The sequence below is a fragment of the Cololabis saira genome, chromosome 1 (genome assembly GCF_033807715.1).
Source record: "Cololabis saira isolate AMF1-May2022 chromosome 1, fColSai1.1, whole genome shotgun sequence".
Lineage (NCBI taxonomy): Eukaryota > Metazoa > Chordata > Actinopteri > Beloniformes > Belonidae > Cololabis > Cololabis saira.
The window spans coordinates 53,466,806-53,478,279 of record NC_084587.1 but is presented as its reverse complement, the minus strand read 5'-3'; the positions used below and the strand labels follow the sequence as shown (position 1 = coordinate 53,478,279).

At 42.4% G+C, this 11,474-nt stretch overlaps 1 protein-coding gene across 1 annotated transcript; it reads left to right on the top strand.

Annotated features, from left to right (window-relative positions):
• Positions 1 to 8,857: 8,857 nt before the first annotated feature.
• Positions 8,858 to 9,268, top strand: LOC133448329 (histone H2A-like). The gene has a single exon (XM_061726752.1). It carries the CDS (start codon positions 8,860 to 8,862, stop codon positions 9,244 to 9,246), a length of 387 nt encoding a protein of 128 aa, XP_061582736.1. The 5' UTR covers positions 8,858 to 8,859; the 3' UTR covers positions 9,247 to 9,268.
• The last annotated feature ends 2,206 nt before the right edge of the window (positions 9,269 to 11,474 follow it).

The following is an 11,474-nucleotide window of genomic DNA, read 5'->3' as shown; positions in this document are numbered from 1 at the left end:
AGGGAAAACAAAAACGTTTTGGTATGGCAGTGGAAACTAAAACTGATAAATATAAACATGAAAATGTTTTTCACTATTGTTCTTCCTCCAATTATTATTACTATCATTATTATTAGTACATTCCACTAAACTCACATGACGAGACTGGGGGGCAGTTTGGGAATGTACCATTTTTATGATTATTGTTATAATATATAGTTATTTTTTTCATGTGAATTTTACTCAATGTAAAACTTGAAAATATGTCTTTTTTTCCATAAATATATGTAGAATATATATAAATATTTGTCTCAGTGATGAAGCCATGGAGACAAAGTAAGCAGTAAATCTGTGGGACCATTTGTGGGTCAGGAGAGAAAAAGCAACAGAAGTGGATCCAGTAAATGAACATCATTTATGACTGGATGATGCTACATAACAGCTGCCTTCAAACACCCAGCTTCAACTATGTGAAATGCTGACTCCATTCCCAGTGAAGGCCTGACCAGAAGGATCCCTGAAAGATATGGCAACTAAGAACAAGCTTAAATAGAGATAAAATGCTGTATTATGGAATTATACAACGTGTGCACTAAATAACATCATTGTTGGTATTTGGTGGGATAAAATAAAGGACTGACAGATGGAAGATGCAGGGAACATGGGTTATAAAAGTACAAAAAAACCTGATACTAGGGTATGTTTAAGATCTTATACTGCTCATATTAGATGTTGACTATTAATTATTAGTGCCAGAGGAGGAAAACTATTAATTGAGGGAATCGTGTTCTGCTTTGTGACATTTAATGTAGCATCTTTTACAGTAATGAGATTCATGGAAGCAGCTCTTTCTGTCGTACAGTTAAATAAATGGCACAAATCTACCTTATTTACTCATTAGTCCCTGGATTATGTGAAACCTGGATTTTTCTCAATTTTTGCAGACTGCTTTAAAAGTTTGTAAGTTATTACTGATGAACATATGAAGCAGCAAGCCGCGACTTCATCACGGCTTGCTGCCGAGAGACGACGGGAACGCTGATCACGAAGTACCGCGACTTGACCACCAGAGGGCAGCGTTTTCCAGCGAGTGCTACAGCTCTTCATATCCTTACCTGCTTCAGCTGGCGCGGTCTCCAGCCTTCTGCAGAGCAGCTCTGCAGGGAGTATTGATTTGAGTGCCAACCTTCAACTGTGTGAACATTTTTTTATTTTTTTTAAACTTTTTATTTAAACATTTTAAACATGTTACAGAACAGAGTAAATGACTACAGAGCAGACCAGAAGTGAATCTGCCAAAAGCAAGCAAGCAAGCAATTCTGAATGGTTTATCCGACTTTTTCCGGTCACAGTGAATCAAAGAGATAAGGACAACCAGAGGTGGAAAAATTACTGAAAAATTGTAATTGAGTAAAAGTATTTTTACTTTGCTTAAATCCTACTCAAAGTAAAAGTAAAAGCACTCATCTAAAAATGTACCCGAGTAAGGTTCATTTAAAATGTAATTTGAGTAAAAGTTACTTTCAATTATTTAATGCAAAAAAAGAATGAGTCACGAATCAAATCCAGCACAATTTGTTTTAATCAACTTCGAGGCATTTTAAAGTACACATCAACACTTGTTAAAGCTCTTACTTCCGCATAACATATTGTCCAACCGACAACACTAAAACCAGAATCAAAATATTAAAACACAAAATAAAGTGCCCAATGTCCGCAGGATCCTGCTATTCACAATAAACCAAAATAAAATGCACACAAGATCCCACAATACTGCCCACAATCTACAACTTTAGACTGGAAAAGCTCTTGTTTAATTTCAGCAGCAGCTGATTTTGGAAGTTTTTTGCTGTAAGTCTTGCTCTCTTTGCTGTGAAGAGCAACCCGGCAGAACTAAAAAGTCTCTCACAGGCGGCTGAGGCTGGAAGGCCTGTGTTGAGTTTCAGAGACAGTTCCTTAATGTTTGGGAAGGAGTTCAGCAGGTCCATGCTCTTTGAAACACAGGCGAGGTACCCCTCCAATTCCCCAGAACCCTCGGACCTGCGGGAATTCATCGTGGAGAAATAGTCGTCTTCGTCTGACGAATGCTCCTTGAGCGTGCCTTGCTTCACCTCAGCCTCAGCCATCTGAGGCTGGGTCCATTCAACGTTGATAGAGGATAACAAAAGTAACCCACTTGGGATTAAAGGGACAGCTCTACGTTGGTTTAAATCATATCTATCTGACAGGTTCCAGTTTGTTCATGTACATGAGGTTTCTTCAGAACAGTCAAGGGTCTGTTATGGTGTTCCACAGGGTTCAGTGCTAGGGCCAATCTTGTTTAGTTTATACATGCAGCCGTTGGGAAGTATAATCCAGAATCACGGCATACACTTTCATTGTTATGCTGATGATACGCAGCTCTACTTGTCTATGAAGCAGGATGAGACAGAACCGTTGGTTAAACTTCAGGCATGTCTTAGGGACATCGAGGACTGGATGTCCAGAAATTTCTTGCTTCTAAATTCAGATAAAACAGAGGTTATCATTCTTGGTCCAGAGCATTTTAGGAAGGGACTAGATGGTGTTGCGATGGCTTCCAGTGCAACTGTGAGAAACCTTGGTGTTGTTTTCGATCAGGATTTGTCGTTTAAACCATATGTTAATCAGGTTTGTAAAATAGCGTTTTTCCATCTCCGTAATATTGCAAAAATTAGGAAAATCCTCTCGCAGAGGGATGCAGAAAAACTAGTTCATGCGTTTGTATCTTCTAGACTAGATTACTGTAATGTGTTGTTAGCAGGATGTCCAAGTAATTTGCTGAATAGGCTCCAGCTGATCCAGAATGCAGCAGCACGAGTGCTGACAGGAATCAGCAGGAGAGACCACGTCTCTCCAGTGTTAGCGTCGCTCCATTGGCTACCTGTAAAATTCAGAATTCAATTTAAAATTTTATTACTTGCATATAAAGCCCAAAACGGCTTAGCTCCGCAGTATTTACAAGATTTGATAGTGCCTTATGTTCCTGGCCGAGCTCTCCGCTCCCAGGGTGCAGGTTTACTCGTAGTTCCTAGAGTATCTAAATGTAGATTTGGAGGGCGGGCGTTCTGCTATCAGGCACCATTACTTTGGAACCAACTTCCAATCTGGGTTAAGGAGGCTGACACCACCTCCACCTTTAAAACTAAACTTAAAACCTTTCTGTTTAGTAAAGCCTATAGTTAGTGTTTAGTAAACCTCTAGCTGGTGTTGGTAAATCTCTAGGTAGTGTAAACTTTAGTGTGTTAGAGTCAGTAGTCATAGTCGCAGCTATAGAACAAAACTATAATAGTTAGTCTCAAATATAGCTTTGCGGTAGATATGCTGCTATAGGCTTATGCTGCAGGGGGGCACCGACATGATCCGCTGGGCGGTGCCTCTCACCCTTCTTCTCCTCTCCTTTTCCCTGCCTCTCTTCTCCATTACCATTTTTATTTATTATAAATATCTCATAGCTATCGTTTTTATCCATCGTTCCTGTAGTTTCTTGTGCCGGCCCCCCTTTTTTCTCTTTTGTGTATGTTTGCAGGCCGGAGCCTCGGGAGCTGCGTTCTGGCCTGTGTTCCCGCCCCCCCCCCCCCCCCCCCCACCCCCCCCCCCCCCCCCCTCTGGTCATCCCGCTGCTGCTTCCACATGACTGTTGTGTGCTGCTGACGCCCCCCCCCCCCCCCCCCCACCTCTGGTCATCCCGCTGCTGCTTCCACCTGCCTGCTGTGTGCTGTCGACGTCCCTGACTCCCCCAGTCTGGCCTTCGGCAGGAGGGTCCCCCCTTATGAGCCTGGTCCTGGTCCAGGTTTCTTCCCTCCTAAAGGGGAGTTTTTCCTTGCCACTGTTTGGCTTAAGGCTTTTCTCCCACTATGGGAGTTTTTACCTGCCATTGTTTATATAATAATTGCTCGGGGGTTTATGTTCATGTTTATGTTTATGTTTATGTTCATGTTCTGGATCTCTGGAAAGCATCTAGAGACAACATCTGTTGTATTAGACGCTATATAAATAAAATTGAATTGAATTGAATTGAATCTGGTCAAGGTGATGCCTCACATATTGTAGTCCTGTTTAATGACAGACAGCGTAGTACTGAGCTATTTGTTCTTAAAGAGTACTATGGACAGCTAAGTCAGATGACATATTGCAGTATGCACGTTGGCACTATTGCACTTTAATACCCCAGCTCCCACTAACAAACACGCCTGCACAGTACAGATGGTTAACTGTAATTTCACCTCATTTTATGCTTTTTTAGTATTTCTATGCATGTGGCAAATACAACTCCTTGTATTCTGTATTGAAATGTTGTTAACATGTATTTCTTGATAAAAAACTAATGAACAAGACTAAAATAAATTCCTGATTGCTGTGATATTGAACAATGGAGTCATACCTGCTTCAGTGACTTCAGCTTTGTCAGTCCAGCCCATCTTAAATTTGGGTAGGAGGATTGCTGCTGAGATAAGCTCTCGGTCCTCCATCATGACTCTGAAGCGCCTCTGTACCCCTTGCTGTAGTGCCGAGATGAGTGGAAGGCACATCTTGACCGACGCTTCATGCCTTCTCAGTTTGGACTGTAATTCAGAGATCACTGGAAGCAGCCACCCAAGGTGTGTGTTGCTCTCTGACTGAAGAATATTCAAGGCCTTTACCACTGGTCTCATCACACAGCAGAACTCATCCAGAAAGGCAATTTCTGCCTGACTGAACCTGCACGAGATAAATAAATGAAAAAAAAACAATAATTAAGTTTTGTTTATTAACATAAAAGGATATGGACTTTGTAACCATAAACAACAAAATAACATTTACATCATATAAAATTGTATTATATCATATATTGTGTATTTTATACTGTTGAATCAGAACTGTTTATTCATTATGAATTATGACAAATGTTAAGTTATATATGCTAATTAAATATTTAAAAATTGAAAAACCAAAACTCACATTTTCACTTTCGCAGACACACCTGATGGCATCCTCCCCTTGTTCTTTTATGATGTGAATGATTCTCTCCACAGCCATGTATGTTGAATTCCACCGTGTCTTGTTGGGTCGAATGAGCTGAAGACCACATTTGTCTTCCACAGCTTCTGCTGCAGTGTGCGAGCGACCTGACTTATTCCACAGAGCTTGGCATTTGCCAAAGGCAGCACGTGAAAGCCTCTTGTAGGTGTCGTTCTTCTTTTCAGCAAGGTCAGCATCTGTCGTGGCAACTAAGTTCAGTAGGTGGCATGCACATCTCTGGTGTTTGGGGAGCTGGTACTCCAGGCCGTTGTCTTGCTCTAGGATGCTGAATGTGTCTTGGAACTCAACATCATCATCCGATTCTGAACCTTCTTGGTCTGTACCTGATCCGGCATCATCATCCTCCGACTGGCTCTGCTCACCAAAAACAGAGAAGGCCTTCACAAAATTTGAGCCACTATCTGTGGTGGTTCTAACCACTTTCCCTCTTATTTTGTATTGGCAGTGGATATCATCCAGGACACCTGCAAGCACATCAAAAGTGTGTGACCCTTTTAACCTCTTGCATGCCAACACGACAGATCCTCTCTCGAAAGTCTCCCCATCAATCCAATGGCACGTGACACCTATGTAGCTTTTTTGGTGTGCAGACCAACAATCGGTGGTAGTAGCAACATGATTGATGTTAACAAGGTGTGATATCAACTTTGTCTTCATTTCAGCAGCAGCTTCTGCGATTCTTCTTTTAACTGTGGGCCTGGAGAGCATTTTGTATTTAGGATTGAGAGCAGCAGATGTCCGTGTTCACGGACATCTTTAACACCTCCCTGGAGACATGAAATGTGCCTGCCTGCTTCAAAACCTCCACCATCATACCTGTCCCCAAAAAACCAAGGACCACAGGACTTAACGACTACAGACCCGTCGCCCTGACCTCTGTGGTAAAGAAATCTTTTGAGCGCCTTGTGCTGCCACACCTCAAGAAAATCACCGACCCACTACTGGATCCCCTGCAGTTCGCCTACAGAGCCAAAAGGTCTGTAGACGATGCTGTAAACATGGCCCTGCACTTCATCCTCCAGCACCTGGACTCCACAGCAACCTACGCCAGGATCCTGTTCGTTGACTTCAGCTCTGCTTTTAACACCATCATCCCATCTCTGCTCCAGGACAAGCTCTCCCAGCTGAACGTACCTGACTCCACCTGCAGGTGGATCACTGACTTCCTGTCTGACAGGAAGCAGTGGGTGAAGCTGGGGAAACATGTCTCTGACCCTCGGACCATCAGCACCGGATCCCCTCAAGGCTGCGTTCTCTCTCCTCTGCTCTTCTCTCTGTACACCAACAGCTGCACCTCCAGTCATCAGTCTGTGGGACTGATCATCATTGAGTGCATCCTCACCTCCTCCATCACCGTCTGGTACGCTGCTGCCACTGTAAAGAACAGGAGCAGCTGCAGCGTATCATCCGCTCTGCAGAGAAGGTGATTGGTGGCAATCTTCCATCTCTCCAGGACCTGCACGCCTCCAGGACCCTGAAGCGACCAGGAAAGATTGCAGCAGACCCCTCCCACCCCGGACACAAACTGTTCCAGACTCTTCCCTCTGGCAGGAGGCTGTGGTCCATCAGGACCAAAACCTCACGCCACAAAAACAGTTTTTTCCCGTCTGCAGCTGTCCTCATCAACAAGGCCCCGGTCCCCCCTCTCCCCCGACTACTACGGACTGTCCCCCCATCCCACTCTACGTTACATTAACGTAAATATTCCAATCCCGTAACTTTGTACAGACTCATATCCGGCACGTTAAAAACCCCATATTGTACATTTCTACACGTTATCTGTCCTAAGTCATCCAAGGTCACTTTTTGTAAAGACTCATATCCGGCACTTTAAAACCTCATATTGTACATCTCTGTTCTGTTTATTTTATCTATTATATATTTGTTTGTTTTTATATTTTTATTGTATTGCACCAATCACCACAACAAATTCCTTGTGTGTGTTAACAAACTTGGCAATAAACCCTTTTCTGATTCTGATTCTGATTCTGATTCTGATTAAACTCAGACAATACAGTGATTTTCTGACTGCTTGCAGCAATGCCATGCCACACATTAAAGGTCTTCAAGTGTTAAATGATTGGGAAGAAAATCAGAGGATGCTACAAAAACTCCCTGATTGGGTGACATCTCGCTGGAATCGTCATGTAACAAAACAGCTGCAAGAAACACATGAAAATCTGAGTTTCAAATCAAATCAAATCAAATCAAATCAAATCAAATCAAATCAAATCAAATCAAATCAAATCAAATCAAACTTATAAAGCACCTTTCATGCATAGAAATGCAGAACAAAGTGCTTTACATAAAACCAATACAAACATAAAACGTATTAATGCCCTGCGCCCTCCCCCCCTCCCTGCACACACACAGACAGACACAAGCACATCACAATTCACCCAAGTTACACACAGACACACATGCAGACACACGGTGTAGACATGGCTGAGCACCGAGGATCCAGGTGAGGAAACGAGAACAGGGAGCCGTCCACGCCAGGAGGTCTCATAACCCGCAGGTACAAGGGGAGGGGGCTCCACAGAGACCATCCCGGCCCGGACGGATAGAGGAGTCCACACCACAGCGGTGAAGCCGTGGTGCAGAGCTCCAGACCCATCCAGGCCAGAACGACCCCCAGAACGACCCCCTGCAGGCCAGAGTCACTCCCAGCATGGAGGCTCCCCATGAGGAAACACTGTAGCTAAAAACTACACTAAAGCAGGATAAGATACACTAAAATAGTTTAAAAAGTATTACATAAGATAAATTCCTAAAAGTATGTCTAGAAAGCAATATATAGGAAACTAACAGAATAAAACAACAGACAAAAACAATTTCAAATAGTTTGCCAAGTTTTTGGCTCATGAGGCAAATGTAGCATGCAACCCTGTAACATCCCTCTATGCATTGAAATCACTTGAAGAAAGACCTTCCAGAGACATGAAGCAGACAAAAGCCAATGTGTTCATCACAAATACAAAAGAGTCAGAAAAATCAAACACAGTGATGAAAACAAAAGGTGCTGTGGATCAAAGGTGATCATAAATCATAGTCATTGGTAGGAGTGTAACTGTCTGTGACACAGAGTTCATTGTTCAGAGTTCATTTTATAACATTTTACATTTTATAAAAAACACAAATATATCCAAGTTCATGAAGTGTTTAAATTGATTAATAAGAGAGTTTAGGATATTTTATTTTGAAAGTTTGTGGTCACATCCCCTGGTCTGTCGTGAAGGTCAACTGAGGTTCAATAGAAAAACGCGGGACCACAGACAATGGAGGCAGGAAGGCGTGACACGTGATGGAATAATTACACTGCGTTCAAGAGGCGCAAACGGTAATTGTGTTTTATTTTACATGTGTTTTTTTGTGGTTGTGTACAGATGCTTTGAGCAGAAAGTGGACACTTCATGGGTTTATTTGTTGACGTTGGGTCAGTGTTTAGTAACAATGGACTCTCTGCTTTTTTTTGTAGTTTTCACAGTGTTCTATGATTTTGCTATCGGAGGAGAAGAATAAAAGAATGAAAATCAAGACATCAGTTTGAATCGTGGCCTTTGTTGAACCGTTGTAGCTACACTTCCGCTGCTCCTGATTGGTGGATTCTGCTCTGCAGCGAGGCCCCGCCCCCATGAGCAAGGCCCCGCCCCCAGGAGCGAAGCCCCGCCCCCATGTTCGCTGTTTATTGGATAGAATCTTTTCAAAACTCCCGCCTCGTTTCTCTCTGTCCTGATTGGTGCAGCAGGACTCGTCCTGCGCTCTCCGGTATTTAAAGAGGTTTTCCGCTGCTGGAGACACAGTTTCTCTTGACACCAGTTCCAGAAAGACTTTATCAACATGAGCGGCCGCGGAAAGACCGGAGGGAAAGCCAGAGCGAAGGCCAAGACCCGCTCCTCCCGTGCAGGACTGCAGTTCCCAGTGGGTCGTGTCCACAGACTGCTGCGTAAAGGCAACTACGCTCAGCGCGTCGGTGCCGGCGCCCCCGTCTACCTGGCGGCTGTGCTGGAGTATCTGACCGCTGAGATCCTGGAGCTGGCTGGAAACGCTGCCCGCGACAACAAGAAGACCCGCATCATCCCCCGTCACCTGCAGCTGGCTGTCCGCAACGACGAGGAGCTCAACAAGCTGCTGGGGGGGGTCACCATCGCTCAGGGCGGCGTGCTGCCCAACATCCAGGCGGTGCTGCTGCCCAAGAAGACCGAGAAGGCCGCCAAGGCCAAGTAAAGCTGCTGCTGAACCCGGAACACAACGGCTCTTTTAAGAGCCACACATCTGTCTTCAAGAGCTGTGATCCGTCTTTATACAATGTAAACAAAGTTTTGAGGAGAAAATGATTTATATATTGTAGCGTTCCTGCAACTAGACTCAATTGTGACTATTGTGTGTGAGTGGATAAGAAAGGGAGCGGACTGTGTGTGAGGGTTGCTAGGAAATGTGTGGCTGTTTTTTTTCGCTTAGTTGCTGTATGATTTTGTCGTGGTTTCTGCCGACTAACAGATTCTCAAAGGTGATCCCTGCTGTTCTAAAATCATTATGAAAAGTAAGATGGAAGCAATTCCATAGTGAGAAATATTTATTCACTTATCCATAAATTAGATCTCATTGTATCATTTTAATTTGCTCAACATTTTTTCTGTGTTCTTTATAAGAATAGTTTTACTGCTTCAAACCTTGTTTGTGTAAATGCTAAAATCTTATTATAATGGATAATCAGAGGCGTCTGAGACAGGCAGTTGCCGGGCGGCCCTTTTTGTTTTATTGGGCACAAATACTCATTCATGACAGTCAAAGCTGGCAAACTTCCTCATGCACCCCCTGGTCTGCCCCCAACATGCCACACCAGCCCAGCCTGACTGGACCTGTGATTAGAGGACTGTCTCAGAAAATTAGAATATTGTGATATGTGAAAGATTAAGACTCATCAGACTCAGAGGGAAGAATCTTTAAGATTAAGATTCCCAGAATATTCTAATTTTTTGAGATAGGATATTTCAGTTTTCTTAAGCTGTAAACCATGATCAGCAATATTAAAATAATAAAAGGCTTGCAATATTTCAGTTGATTTGTAATGAATCCAGAATGTATGACATTTTTGTTTTTGTTATTGCATTACAGAAAATCACAATATTCTAATTTCTGAGACAGTCCTATAGTTGATTGACAGAGCGATATCTGCCACTTTCTTCTCGGTCGTTACATTATCATCGTTACGTCACACATCTTCACTTCAAGTGTGTGTTCTTGTTCTCACAATGTAATATAAGATAAGATAGATAAATTAGGAACATCTGCACAACATTTAAACAATAATCACAACAGTTACATTGTATTTTCAGACCAGTCAATTATGTATATAAACTTATTTATTTATTAACTATAAATGAGCAGTCTGGGCTCTACAAACCGGCTAATAGCTCTCTCTCCAGTCTTACGTGGTTGCTAGGCAACGAGTACTACCAGCTGATTCTGAACCGTTATGTTTTCTGAACCAGTTTCCACCACACATTTAATATGAACTTTCTTTGATGTCGTATTAATCTTCACAGTTTTCTACACAAACATCAACTTTACACTCAAGTGCGTGCTCTTCTTCTCTGGAGTATTAACGCCAGACTTCTGTTGTCCCTGAACGCACCGTGTAGCGACTGCTGGTGAGACTTAGACATGGTACTGCCACATAACTACATTATTCACCAAATAAACCAACCTCTTACCTTAACAGAAAACACTATCTAACTATCACATGAACTGGACCTGAGCTGTACTAAATAAAGTATAAATTAAACATGTAAATAATATAAATGTAGATCATCCTACTGATGACTCTGTGTGCCACAAATACAACATAAAATCTAATCTCTACCAAAATGATCACATTAACCAAATCAATTACGGTACGTATCTATCTTAACTTATGTATTTGTTATACCCTCTAAAGGGGTATGAAAACAGTGCGTTTCCACCTCTAACGGGAAGTGCAGGCACGACCAATCAAAACCCGATCAGTGAGCAATACAACGATTAAACATTCTTTACAAAGCCTGTAAAGCCCAGCCAGTCAGCGCCTGTACAATCTTATTTTGATATTATTCATTTATTTGTTATATTTGGTTCATGTCTAGTGGATGGAAAAGTTATATTAATGCATTACATATGTTATACCCCTAAAAAAGGGGGTGTGAAACAGACACACAGACACGATGCTCCTTAATCAGCGTCCAGTTCTGTATTGCTTTTTCTCAAACATATATTTCTTAAACATCAAACATTGTCTAACGGCAAATCTCTTCTGACACACCACACACACACACACACAAGAGTTAGACACTGCAGCACCACCTTTGTCAAACAATAAACGAACCTTTTCCTATCAGACAACACACATATTTTCAACACAATCATGAGCTAAACTTAATGCAAGTAATATTAAACATATACATAATAATAATGTG

Excerpts from the sequence above, each read along its gene's own strand:
- LOC133448329 (XM_061726752.1), top strand. The coding sequence starts at position 8,860 with ATGAGCGGCCGCGGAAAGACCGGAGGGAAAGCCAGAGCGAAGGCCAAG.